The sequence below is a fragment of the Vanessa atalanta genome, chromosome 7 (assembly GCF_905147765.1).
Source record: "Vanessa atalanta chromosome 7, ilVanAtal1.2, whole genome shotgun sequence".
NCBI lineage: Eukaryota > Metazoa > Arthropoda > Insecta > Lepidoptera > Nymphalidae > Vanessa > Vanessa atalanta.
The window spans coordinates 12,627,940-12,641,829 of record NC_061877.1 but is presented as its reverse complement, the minus strand read 5'-3'; the positions used below and the strand labels follow the sequence as shown (position 1 = coordinate 12,641,829).

Below are 13,890 nucleotides of genomic sequence, written 5' to 3'. Positions count from 1 at the left end.
TTTTTTATATGTAAGAGGAAATAAAATACATTGGCAACCCTGTAAAGACAATAAAGTTTGTAATTCTTATCACAGAGTTACGTGTGAGTTTCGTGTGAGGAATCGAGGCGTTAATTTCGTTCAGCACAGTTTGACAGGAGTGGGTCAAGCGTGGGGTGGGAGCGTAACTTCAGGCGCATCAAATAACATGCTGATTACAAAGCTGTTTAGTAATCTACGTAGCTTGAATTTCAATGAAGTAGATAAAATACTATTGTAGTTGTGTACAATAAAGTAATTTCGAAATTTGACAACATAAAACATGTTAATAGGTACTTACTATTTTTATTATTAGCTAGTTAAGTACGAGATATTATATTTTAAATTGGCATGTGATATTACAAAGTAATATACAATTATTGTTTTGAACCTATAACTGATTTTTATTTTGAAATAAGTACCGACATTTCTGCTTTTTTATAAAAAAAGAATTTAAATATTTAAATTAAATGGTACAGGCATTTACAATAATTTTAAGACCTTAAAATACAAGACAAATTTAATAGGTAGTTCACAATAGGGTATTTTCGGTAGCGAAAAATAAATTATAAAATCTGATAAAAATTTAAAATATAATTATGTAGAAATATACTTTATTTATTAAATATTTTGATATTGAGATAAAAGAGCATTATTAATTTATTAAATTAAAATTAAAAGTCGTTATTTTTAGTCTGTATATCACGTGAATTAAAACACAAGCCGCTATGGTGTGGCGTCAGATAGACACAAACTGTAAAATATCATCTGGCACTTTGATAAACAACTTTTCTGGAGTTTAAATGCTAGTATTTGCACATCACTCTGTAGTATGCTAGTATTTGTAAATCACTCCAACGACAGCGATTGTAATTCATTATTTTCCTAAAAAACACTAAATATTTAAAAGCTATATTAAGCTGTTAACGTTGAATGAGTACCGGTCGTACAAACACGACTGTTGTTTTTAACAATCTGACGTCATCAAAATGCCTGACAGCATTTTAGCGGAAATAAATAAGGTTAAAAATTTAATTTATGGCAATAAAGCGTGTTCATTTTGTCGAAATATATTTTTGGGGCTTTTTATTAAGAATATGAAAATTTTGAAGTACTTTTTGAACCGTAGTAGAATACCCTATTGTTACTTGAGTGACTTTGTAACTTTGCAACGTAAGAAATTATCGCAACTCCATTTTCACTCGTATAATGCAAGTTTGTAACTTGTGTTGTTGTACGTGTCTATGTTAACAAATAACAATGCAGTGTGTTGTTTAACTTTGCTTACGTTTAAAATGAAGTACTTCGTTAAATTTTAAATATATGTTAGTGACTTTAGAACTCATTCGGAGAAAACAAATATTACCCTTTGTATAACTTAAAGTTGTTATCGTTGAATAAAGTATATTATGATTTTTTTATTGTTTTTAATAGTAAATATTTGTTATTATTTAGATAAATGTTTTAAAAATCATTATGTAATTATTAAGTACCCATTATTATTAAAGATCAAGTATGGATTTCATGGAATATAACGAATAGGAAAAGGCTAAAGGCGCATCCCAACGAGATCACTTATTTAGTTACCAATTTTTTTAGGTAGGTACCTAAATCATTATTAAGACAAAAAATCACGTTTATAAAGAGCTTACCACACACGCTACTAGCCTACATCTACGCTTATTAAAATAGCAACTAATGAAAAGTACCGTTGCAGTCGTAGATTGAACTCACATGCCTAAAATTTCTTATCTACACGACTAAGTATTTGTGAACAGTTTGCTAAACAACATGGACTCAAATACAGTGTAGCGAAAATAGAACTAACTTCGCTGACTTCTTTGCCATTCTCAGAGCAAGGACGGCTTCATTCTGACAAAGACTGAGAGGAGTACTTTTCTATTTTGACTACTATAGATGACTATCTAAGTTATCCTTTTTCGGCGTATCCTTCATCGAGGAACAATACATTTATTTCAATTTTATATTTTTTCGATAAATGTAATATTTTTAATATTTTTGGTGTATGCATATTTCTAACTATGGTTTGATTATTTACCTGAAATAAAAGTTATTATTATTATAAAAAAAAAGCACTTCAAGCTAAAGCACTTGTCTTATGGAAAATCAGAAGTAACGAAGTATCACAAACACCCAGACCCAAAGCAACATAGAAAACTAATTAACTTTTTCTACATCGACTCGGCCGGGAATCGAACCCGGAATATCGGAATGGCTTACCCATGAAAACCGGTGTACACACTACTCGGTGGTCGTCATTATTATTATAAACCTTTAAATTCTTGACTTGAAGATGCATGGATTATTATTCTCAGGAAGCGACCTAGGAAAGACATTCCACGGCTCGGCTTTACCCGTGAGAAATGAGGAAGCGTTTGCTTCGTGCGGATGAGTGGGATGTCGATGATATGACGTGACGATGACTGACAGGCATTACTTTGAGTCGATGTTCCAAGCTGTAAAACTTCGTTGAATCAGCGAACTCATTACCGAATTTAGGGAGCCTGATCCGGAGCACCTCCGTAGGGGTTCCTATAAAGGAAGTTTAAAAAAAAAAACATAGTGCCGACAAATTTAAAGTTACTTTAAAAAAGTCACCTGTAATTGAGTTATTGAAAAACCGGACCGACGGAAATGAAATTGTTCGATTTAAAAAAAAAAAAAAAAATTAAGGGCCTCCACTCCTCTATTGCTCCTAAGCTTCTTGGCCTCTAAGTCATTCCCTGAACGAACCAACGCCGATGAGTTACCTAGCATGATGATCTACCATTTGAAATGTTAGAGGTATTCCTCCAATTTCTCACTCCTCCAAGAAACAGTGTGCTCAACAACAAGTCTAATTGAAAAAAATAAATTGATTTAGATTTTTTTTAGCCTAATGTCTCAAACTGATATATGTTTATGCCATCCCACAAATGACTGAAGTCCGGCTAAATCTAGTCTAATTCAACCCCAAAAAAAAAACAACTTTGCTCGTTAACACCGTTTAAAGTTTAACAGTGACTTTAGCTTCAGTCTCGATAGATATTTCAAAATGAATGGATAAAATAGTAATAGCTATTATCCCCTACAGTATTATTGACCGAAGTTATACTCTAAAATTGAAAGTCAGTGTGGAGAGCGCCATTCTAAAAAGTGTCTCTGTGGCTAAAACGAAATATATGTAACTTTTAGTTCAGATTCTGGTAACCAACCACAAATCTTGTTGTGTATTGGTAAAAGTATGTGCGTATGTAAAACGCTAATCAGCATAGATTAAAGTTCACTTACATTTCTGTAAAAAAAATGATGACTTGCGTATTAAGATCTTACATTATTATTTATGTTATCTTATTTTAATCATTTTCTGATCCCTTGTATATATTGTATTACCTCGGCTGGTAAAGTATTAAGAAATACCAAAGGGGTGAGGAGCCCAAGGGGAAGATAGAGTTTAAAGTACCTAGGTAAGTTAGGACTAGGTTCCATTATTCATCTACATTATTCAATCTAGCCCATCTAGATATGATTCTTTTTCTTCTATCTATTATTTATTTTTGAATAGATATTCACATATCTATTATTATTCTTTCACGTTGATTTTCAAATACAGAACTTTATACTAATAAAATACTAATATATCTCGTCTAATATAATATTATAGCAAGGTCTGGCTGTTTTACTATTATTATTGCATCTTTTGTTACGTCAACATAGCTAAATTCTCAAATCATTATTTGTTGGTGAAAATGTGTAAATAATTTTATTTTAAACTTAATAACTTTATATTTGATTAATGTTATAAAATGACGATTTAGAAGGTTATGTAAGAATTCACCTTAAAAATGTATATTTTTATGATACTACTCCAATACAATACGAGAATCCGAACTCCTATTAAAAAAGTAAATTGGTAAAATGTAATCTGTATTCTGAAAACACCTAAATTTGACGTATAAATGATATTCTACCGTATGTTACTTTAGTCAAATGTCAATTGTCAATAACTATTGTCATTGTCATTGATGATTGAGTCAACATATTCATATTTCATATAGGAACTTCAAAAAGTTTTCCCATTTTTTACTGATTTGTGTAAATAAAACTCTTAAAAATGGCATATTTGACCCAACCGGACTACATTAAATACGTATGTTCTTGTGGACAGCTAAAACCTATAACCAATCTATATTTTTGCCGACATTGTTTGAAGATACGATGCGGTTTTTGCATTTGTCATGAAGTAAGTTTTTGAGCAAGCTCTTTACATTTATAGTTAAATAAATAAACCAGTATATGCATAGAAGCGATGTAAATGTAATGTAAACTTACAACACATTTTAATCATATACTTAAGAAATTATGAATGAAAAGAATTGATGGACTATTGAGTTAATATATGCAAAATGAATACCCACCACACCTGACCTTAAAAATGACTTAAGTTTTGGCTGATATATAATGACTTAGGTTTAACTTAAATTATTTCCAACAAATGCATTGTACTAAACATTCAACAACATAAATAATAGATTACTTACAAACAACTTCTTTTTTTCATACAATCTAAATGTTCAATTTTATACAAGTGAGGGAACTTAATAATTTCAAACCCAATTAGCACCCTTGCACTGAACTAGCGTAGATACTGACTATAATTTAAATTTACGATTTGTATCTATACTAGTTGAGTGAAAAATATACTGTTCCAATTGTTATATATCTCATTCTGTGTTTGCATCCAGAAGGATACAATTAATTATTTTGTTGTTATTTATTGTATTACTGTATGTACAACCTGAGTGATAACATCCAGTTTTGAAAATCTGTAAATAAATTTGAGTAGCTCATTATTAAATTTTATTATGAATTGTGTCATAATTTTTAAATTAAATTCATCAAATCATTATGTAGATGTAAGCAATAACCATTTCATTTCTATAATGTTGTCTTAGATTTTCGCAATTATTACACATTGAAATAAAACTAGTTTTTAACGGATTTAATCGCGTATATTAATTATTTTAACATCCCGACGTTTCGAGCACTTTGCAGTGTTCGTGGTCACGGGCAGACTAAGGTGACATTTGTCTGTTCGAATTAAAAAGAAATATTATTTACAACTACCGCCAACGATTTCTTAATTGGTATCTTGAGTAGCGTTCCGGTTGCACGCAGAAGGCACTAACTGTATCTTTAGGTCTTGCAGTCTGTTGGATTTGGGATTTTAAATTTTTAATAAGTGGATCCCAAGTGTTAGAAAGTCTCCAACCATCTTCTCTGCAGTCTGTGAATATGCTCTGGATAAACCTAACCAATTTATTCGATTTGATAAACCACAGATCCTTGCTAGAGAACACAGATTCATTCCTAGAATGATACGCGAGGCTATTGAAATTCAAAAACATCCGAACTTCAATAGAGAAGATGAAGCATGTTCACAGACTGCAGAGAAGATGGTTGGAGACTTTAGTCTGCCCGTGACCACGAACACTGCAAAGTGCTCGAAACGTCGGGATGTTAAAATAATTAATATACGCGATTAAATCCGTTAAAAACTAGTTTCATTTCATTTCTGTTATTTTTTATTTTGTAGGCCTCAAGCCTCAAGGGTTATTTTTACACTGAAATGATTCTTTGATATTAATCCATGAGTAGTTTTATAATTTATCTTATCTGCATTTACTGGTACTTATTACTTGTAATCCTGGACAAGTTAACTTTTCATCAAAATATATGTATATATCAAATAACTATATGTATTTGTTGTCTATATCTTTGAGTCACACCTTATTTTAAAATCCAAAGAAATTTTTATATTGTATATAAATTTTCATTTCTATGTTTTCTTATCTTATATATCATCTTCTAAAAACTTAATTAATAATTAATTACAATTCACAGGTAGATTCGCACTACTGTGCAAATTGTCTTGAAAATATGCCGTCTTCTGAAGCAAGGCTTAAGAAGAATCGATGTAGTAGCTGTTTTGACTGTCCCAGCTGTTTTCATACACTCTCAACACGTGCAACCATAGCACAACCACGGCAAGACCCTGCTGCTGGAGATGCAAAAATTGAAAACAAGCAACCCAAGAAAATGTACTATTTATCATGTTTCAACTGTCGATGGACTTCTCGTGATGTTGGGATTCCTGATCAACCTGTCGGTGAGCCATCTTTATCCTATATCAAATGAAGAATGTATAAAGATCAACAAACCTTAGATATTCCATGCAGTTGGATAAAAGCTTTGATATGTTATGCACTAAAAACAGTACTTGATGTTTAGGTCAAGCTGTTAATCCAAACAAGATTATTAACAAAAATATTTTTAAGGCTTTATTTTGTGGTTTTAAATGTTATCGATCACTTCTTTATTTTTGTTTTCATAATAAATTTCCTATGCTCAATAATACAGGACAATTGGGAATCCTAATCATGAAACAGTGTATCAAAGGGGCTACTTTAAATATAAACAAATGCAAATGCAGTGCTATTTTAATGGTATTCAACTGTTAATATTTAATTTATTAATTAATATATTGACGATGTTCGCACTCCAATATATTTAAACATAATTGATGTTTAAAACTTTAAACGACTTTAGCGGTATGAGTATTATCAATTACTTTAGATGTTTCTATGTTTTTGGTAATCTTAAAATTAATAAGATATATTTTTAAGCATCTGGGGGTTGGCCTGAGAGGACAAATCCTTTTGCGGCGCGAGTGAACCAACTCCTTGACTACTACAAGGCTATCGCTCAACAAGAGAAGCAAGAGAAGTTGGACAGAGAGAGAAAGAAGTTTGCGATCAGGGGGAAATACATGAACCTTACCGTAAGAATTATTTTAATAACCAATCTTAAATTTATGTTGGCCCAATGGATGTTGGACTTGGATCAAATTCAATCAAGTGGTGAAATAAATTACCTGTTGATATTACCAGGATAAAACGGGTCTGACTGGCGCAATGGCACGCAACATAGCAGGTCTGGCTTCTAGCGAGAGTTCGTCGTCAGCTATTGCCAACTTCGTGCCAAGTCAAGCCAGCGAAGAAGTTAAAGAGCTGCCAGAAGACTATCACACTCAGGAGGTTAACTTGAAACAAAGTAAGTGACAATATAATTTATATAATGGATCAATACATAGGAGATGTATATTAACTTGCATCGCCTTGGGGTCCTTCTTCGGCAGAATTACGTGTTTGGATTTCCTCTCTCCTATGCTAACTGCTCAGTTTGTGGCTTCCTGCGACTTTTCGTTCTCTGAGCAGGGCTCTGCCCAGCCACGAACAGAAAATGGCTCGGGAGGGGTCAAGATTCCTTGTATCGGAACAATCCCCTAGCCTCTCCGACCTGTGCGCAAGACAACCATCGTAGGCTTTTAGTGAGTAAAAATCCGTCACAAATGAAATCTAGCCACACGTAAGCATCAGCTCCGCAACAACATGGTTCTCGTTAAGAGAATTGGAGTCCTTCCGTCACGGAGATGGTTTGTCGGCAGTAACGTCGATGCGGCAACGCCTGCGCGCGGCGGAGTGGCAACCGCGCAGCGCGGCGCGCCTGCACCCCGCGGCGCGCGCGCTCAGCGTCAAGCGCAGCCAGCGCTGCCGCGCCTGCGACCACAACCTCACCAAGCCCGAGTACAACCCCGGCTCCGTCAAGTTCAAGATCGAGCTGCTCGCCTAGTGAGTGCGCCGCACTTACCGTCTCCTCGATCCATATCGTGCAAATTATTTCAATTTTTAATATTTTCTAAGTTCCAATATAAAATAACATCAAATAACAATCGATTTGCTTGAAAAATTATGAAAGAATTCCAGCATCGATCCATACCATATATCAAAAAGCGCTTAAAAAGACACAAATGATCAGAAAACTTCCATATGATATGATGAATATTTTTACTAAATAAGCTCAGTTATCGTGGCATTAGTTATTTTTTGATATGATGAGCAAGTTTTACATAATTTATATCAAATGTGGGTAAACGAGTCAGTAGGCATTTATCTACATATATTGGCTGCCTCGTTAATCAATCCCGAGTTACTGGAACCAAGCCCCGTGTGCCATTTAAAAGTTACGGGGTTTAACAGGTGAGTCTGGATATTTATACTCCTATAAGCATGTAAAGCTGTTGAGCTTGTGCATACTCTTTCCGGTTGTGGTGGATTTACGGACCCATCGGATTATAAGAGTGAAGAAACAGAGTGTCCACATATATTTGATACACTAGTGCACTACTAAATTGGCCAGGGTTCTCCTGATCCCAAGCAAATCGTGTTAATGTTATTAAATATATTTATAGCTATCACGTGCCCGAAGTGAAAATCATCTCGTATGAAACGGTGAAACCGGGAGAGACTACAGCTTTACTGTTAAAGTTGACCAACCCAACCGCTCACGAGATGCAGGTGCGCCTCCTGCAGCCACAGGACGTCCCCGAAGTCGAGGAGAGGGAGGAACCCAAGAGCATCGAGAAGTCGCTCGAGAAATCTCTGAATCTTGAAAAGGTATTTTAAACATATATAAGAACATTATTTGGTTTTAGCTGATAACACGGCAAAGAAGAACGTTAGCAAAAAAATCTGCGTCGTAACCATCATCGTCCTACATTCCAAAGTTGTCATATTGTTATCGCAAGGAGTAATTTACATATCACGCAAGACCAGTAAACGGGTAAAGGAGGTCCTACCAAAGTCGGGTCCTTCTGCCCGTGTGACTTCCTAAAATATCTTAAGAAAGGAGAATATTCGAAATTTCGTAATCGCAGCCTCAGCGTAGAATAATATACACATAGAGCACTCGGCAGGACTCGTCGTGGAGCGCGGTGCTGCGGCGGCGCGCGGCGCTGCCGACGGACTGCGCCGTGCGCGTGCCCGACGCCTGCCTCACGCTGGCGCAGCGCGACGACGCCGCCGAGTACGACGACGACCCGCAGCACGACACCAGCGAGTGAGTACGGGCTGCACTTTATTCAGCAGTGCCTGCAGCACCGAGTTGTCAACGACACCTTAGCATGTCGTGTAATATTTGGTGCCTTTCGGAAAAATTGCAAACAGACTATTTTAGCGGAAATGCATGGTGCATAAAACAGACTTTTAACTCGTCCGGTGATTGTCTAATTCGTCGACCACACATTTTACTATACACACCATAATTTTACTTTTAAACTTACGAGTTCCATCTGTCACTGTTACTATTTTTAGTCACCCCATCGTTGTTGTTGAAACCCCCAAGATTTTACTAAATTTTTTTCTAAAATTTATTTTTATCGAAGGCACAAATTGAAAATGTAATTTTTTGTTATTTAAACAAACTAAAATATTCAAACAAATTTGTTATTAAAATCTCGTGTAAAGAACGAAAATAACAAGAATTTTAAATAAGAAACGTATAATAGAAAGAGAGAGAGATAGGTCTCCTGGACTCGTTCCAAAAATTTCCGTTCAAGTCGAAGGCAAATTAGAATGTGAGTATTGACAAATTCAGCATCATCATGTGGCGCAAGTCGAACAAGCTGGCGCTGCGGCTGCAGGTGGCGACGGCGGCGGGCGCGGCGCCGGGCGGGCGGGCGCGCGCGGCGCTGGCGCTGCAGTACTCGTACCGCAACACCGTGCCGCCCGCCGCCGCCGCGCCCGCGCCGCGCGACCACACGCTCTACGCCACGCTCGTCATACACCTGGGCACCGTGGCCGAGTAGAGGCGAGCCACATCACCGGCGTTCTACTTGTCGGGTCCTATTACTGCGACTGTGTTTATTACAAATTCAATAGTCTACGTTACATGTGTTTGCTTATATTTATTTATTGTTCGGTTACGAAAATTTTATTTTTTTATAAGAAGTAATGAATTGTGGATCCAACTATATATTATAAGCTGCATACGGTGTTTTAATGCACTCTCATTTTGATTAAAAGAATACTAAAAGTAATTTCAATTTTGTAATAAGACATTTTGGAATTATGAAAAATATTAAATTTATTTTGAAGATAATTCTTAAAATTCATTATTTGCTACAAAATATTACTTTACTTAAAGTTATTCTAATTTAAATGTATTATATGATAAATTAAAAACCGTATTGATATTAATTAATAATAGTATTAACTTTATATTTAGTATCCATTTACTGAAATCAAATTGAGAGCCGAGATGGCTCAGTGGTTAGAACGCGTGCATCTTAACCGATGATTTCGGGTTCAAACCCAGGCAGGCACCACTGAAATTTCATGTGCTTAATTTGTGTTTATAATTCATCTCGTGCTCAGCGGTGAAGGAAAACATCGTGAGGAAACCTGCATGTGTCTAATTTCAACGAAATTCTGCCACATGTGTATTCCGCCAACCCGCATTGGAGCAGCGTGGTGGAATATGCTCCAAACCTTCTCCTCAAAGGGAGAGGAGGCCTATATCCCAGCAGTGGGACATTTACGGGCTGCTAATGCTTACTGAAATCAATATAATGTTATTGTAATACTGCGTACAAGTGTTGATAACAGATTAATCTCGAATTTATTATGTTATGCATGAGTAACAACAGCTTTAAACAGTTATTACAGTATCCTGGCAATAATCATCTAAATCTCATCTTTTTACTGCTTATACAACTTAGGTCACATAATACAGAAGTCCTTGTTTCAATTCCTGGGTTAATAAATTCTCATACAATAATAAAGTTGCGTAAAATTGTACAGCATTGCTATGTTATAATTGTATATTTCTTTTGTAATTATTTATATTATTATATGAAATTTATCGATAAGAATCGATGTTTATTTACATATTTGTTGTGAACACAACAAATACTCTAAACTCGCTCAAGAACTACTTGGTACAAAACTTTTTTTTTTTAAATACAATCTTAAAAGTAATGATGCTAATCTCAACCCATGTGCACATTTATAATTATTGTATTATTAAGTAATAGTGTTACCATGTAAAAACATCAATAATTATACCTATATTTACGCATATTGCAATTGACTGCATTTTTTTATCATACTAATTTATTTTGTAACTTTTTTTATAAGTTTTAAAAGATAGATAAGATTGTAACACAAAGGTCATGCTCTGTTCTCCTGATATGCGAAAATATCATGCCTTACCAGCTGTGTGTAATGATATATTTCACTTTTATAATAAATATACATTATATAAGTAAAGTTGAAAAGTATATAAATATTCCTTTATATATAATCATATGTTATAACACCTCTATAGCTGTTTATATTAATTGCAGCTTTATTTGTAAATGTAAACAGAATCGCTCGAAAATGCTTAATTAAATATTTATTACGCTAATCTTGTTTCAATTTATTCTTTTATGATGCATCATGTGCACCAGTAATTACTGGAAAAACTAATTAAATACCTTAAGAGAGAAAAAAAATTGCTGAGATTTTATCCTTGGGGTACTTCTTTGTCTTCGGAAATATAATAAAATACAATAATAATTTGACTACAGTGCAGGTGATGCTTATTGAATTCTCGTGCATCATCAAACCAATCAAGTCATTTATAAGTTACACAACTACTGACACATCAATCATATAAATAAAATGCTGAATACAAAAACCAATTTATTCACAAAAAAAAAAAAAAACATAAATAGTGTACTATTTTATCACATCATGTATATTATAAATTTAATCTCTGGAAGACCTATAAAGAAAATTCAAAGTATTACTTCAACCCGTAAATGTTACAATTAACCCATAACACATAAATAACAAATTATTTAGTAACATCTTTTTCAACTTGTGTTTTAGCTGAATAAATAACATCATTAATACCAACTCCGTCATAACTACTCCCAACTAAAGATATCGGCAAATTTTTATTCTGTATGTAATCTCTAATTCTATCTACTCTGTCATAATGTCCAATTATATATTGAGGTATACATTTATCTAAAATACCTACATTGTAAGCTGTGACTTTATCCTCTATTTTTAGAATTGATTTGATTTCTTTCACAGCTATTTCTAACAATCTATCTTTTGTTACATCAGAGCCAAATTTCTCATTAAACCATCTACCACCCAACATAACGGTTAAGACAGTACCATTTTGGTCAGGGATGCAACATGAATCAAAAACTACCCCCAAGATTGGTGAATTTTCAATTGGAGGCACAAGAAAACCGAAAGCAGGTTCAATCAAAGGTTTTTCTGTTGCAAAATATAAATTTACAATACCAACTGTCACAAATGGCGTCTCGCTCAAGAGTTGTGATAGCTGTGGATGTTGTTTTGAGATTAACTTAGCTAAAATATGTGATGGCACAGACGAATACACATGACTCGCAGACATTGTTTCTCCGTTACTTTTTTTAAGTTGAACCATACTAGAATCTATAAATTCTATTTCTTCAACTTTGGTATTTAAGTGTATATCAACATTATTATCTTTCAGGTACTGTTTCATGACGAAAGGAAAGGTATCGAGACCCCCTTTAATTGTGTAAATATTCCACTTCTCTTCCTGTGCTCTTTTAGCTAATTCGCCTAATTCTAACGTCTCCTCATTTTTTGGTTTAAACATAGATTTCATGACACCTTTTACAACTCCACCATAACTTTGTTCATATTCAAATAATGTTTTCATGAGAAATTTAACAGATATTTCCTTAGCGTCTCCCGCACAAATACCGCAAATCATTGGCGAGATTGCATAATCTGCAATCTCTTTACCAAATCTCCTTTCAACAAAATTATAAATAGAATCATCTTTTAACTCTTTTTGAGGCTGTTTTAAATCATTAAGGGCTGCGTAAATAAGAGGTTTTGAAAATGGTTCATTTTTTTGAAAAACACCTTTTAAACTAGAAGGTAACGAGTAAAGAGTATTGTTAACATATATCATTCTATTTCTTGCTGCAGGATGGTCGGGCTTTATAAAGGAAATATGCTCGCTGAGGCCCAAATCCTGTAGCATATTTAATGTATTGAGACCAGTTATTCCTCTAGGCCTAATTGTTCTTGGGCCTTGTTCGAATATATAGTCCCGTGTTTTGATTGACTTTATCCATCCCCCACAATAGTCAGTTGCCTCGACGAGAAATAATTTTAAATTACTATTATTTGTTATATTATTTTTAAGCAAATAATAACCTGTTGATAAACCACCGAGTCCTCCTCCGAGTATGGCCGCCATGTCTTAATTTTTTTTTAATTTTATTTTAACAATAAATATTTATTCTAAGAATAATAACATTTTATAGTATTTGTACGCGTATGTTTGAACTTTGTTTCGATGAAGTTTAAAAATTAATGACAATAAAATTGACATTACAAAACTATTAATGTCATACTGACATTTTCATTACTCTGCTATAAATCATAATATAGATATACCAAAGACAATCCTACTTTCAATCTAGCTTCTTACTAAATACATTATTTAATCATTCCATTCTACTTGGACAAGTTTAAGGTATACTAAGATTATTGATAAAAATGTACATTAAATAACTTACTACAGACCTTTTTCAATCAAAAATCAATTAATGAAATAAAATACATCAACCGCTGTCACTAGCTAAAGTACTTGTCATTCTTCTTGAGTGAATGAAATGACGATTGCTTGCTTTTTGGATTGGAATAAATTTAGTTAAAAATATTTCCTCAATATATAGTATACAAAACCTTAAAATATAATTAACCAATAAATTATTATAACTAAATTAGATATTATCAATGTTTTTGTCGACAGAAAACGTTTACATTACAACCTATAAAAACAAAATACAATATAAATTACCTTCAACTAATTAAAAGTGAAATAGAATCGAAAATGATTATTAGGGTTTTCTGCCAATAACTAATTCTCAGTTTTATTGGTTGAGCATGGGAAAGCTACATATAC

At 33.8% G+C, this 13,890-nt stretch overlaps 2 protein-coding genes across 3 annotated transcripts; one reads left to right on the top strand and one right to left on the bottom strand.

Annotated features, from left to right (window-relative positions):
- Window positions 1–4,041: 4,041 nt before the first annotated feature.
- On the top strand, window positions 4,042–9,998 carry LOC125065188 (dynactin subunit 4). Of its 2 annotated transcripts, none has more exons than XM_047672682.1 (8): window positions 4,042–4,261; window positions 5,923–6,187; window positions 6,705–6,859; window positions 6,969–7,131; window positions 7,526–7,709; window positions 8,330–8,534; window positions 8,822–8,976; window positions 9,514–9,998. In XM_047672682.1, the coding sequence occupies exons 1-8, from the start codon at window positions 4,133–4,135 to the stop codon at window positions 9,722–9,724; spliced, it is 1,467 nt and encodes a 488-aa protein (XP_047528638.1). In that variant the 5' UTR covers window positions 4,042–4,132; the 3' UTR covers window positions 9,725–9,998. The 2 variants fall into 2 exon arrangements, with proteins under 2 accessions (XP_047528638.1, XP_047528639.1); XM_047672683.1 differs by having other exon boundaries at window positions 8,834–8,976; window positions 9,514–9,997.
- Window positions 9,999–11,657: 1,659 nt separating this feature from the next.
- LOC125065181 (protoporphyrinogen oxidase) lies at window positions 11,658–13,290 on the bottom strand. The gene has a single exon (XM_047672666.1). It carries the CDS (start codon window positions 13,177–13,179, stop codon window positions 11,758–11,760), a length of 1,422 nt encoding a protein of 473 aa, XP_047528622.1. The 5' UTR covers window positions 13,180–13,290; the 3' UTR covers window positions 11,658–11,757.
- Between the last annotated feature and the right edge of the window lie 600 nt (window positions 13,291–13,890).

What these genes read in the sequence shown, in the direction of transcription:
- LOC125065181 (XM_047672666.1), bottom strand. Translation starts at nt 13,179, where the DNA reads ATGGCGGCCATACTCGGAGGAGGACTCGGTGGTTTATCAACAGGTTAT.
- LOC125065188 (XM_047672682.1), top strand. Translation starts at nt 4,133, where the DNA reads ATGGCATATTTGACCCAACCGGACTACATTAAATACGTATGTTCTTGT. An exon ending in AAGATCGAGCTGCTCGCCTA is followed by an intron (nt 7,710 to 8,329) that starts GTGAGTGCGCCG and finishes ATATATTTATAG; the next exon opens with CTATCACGTGCCCGAAGTGA. An exon ending in AATCTCTGAATCTTGAAAAG is followed by an intron (nt 8,535 to 8,821) that starts GTATTTTAAACA and finishes ATATACACATAG; the next exon opens with AGCACTCGGCAGGACTCGTC.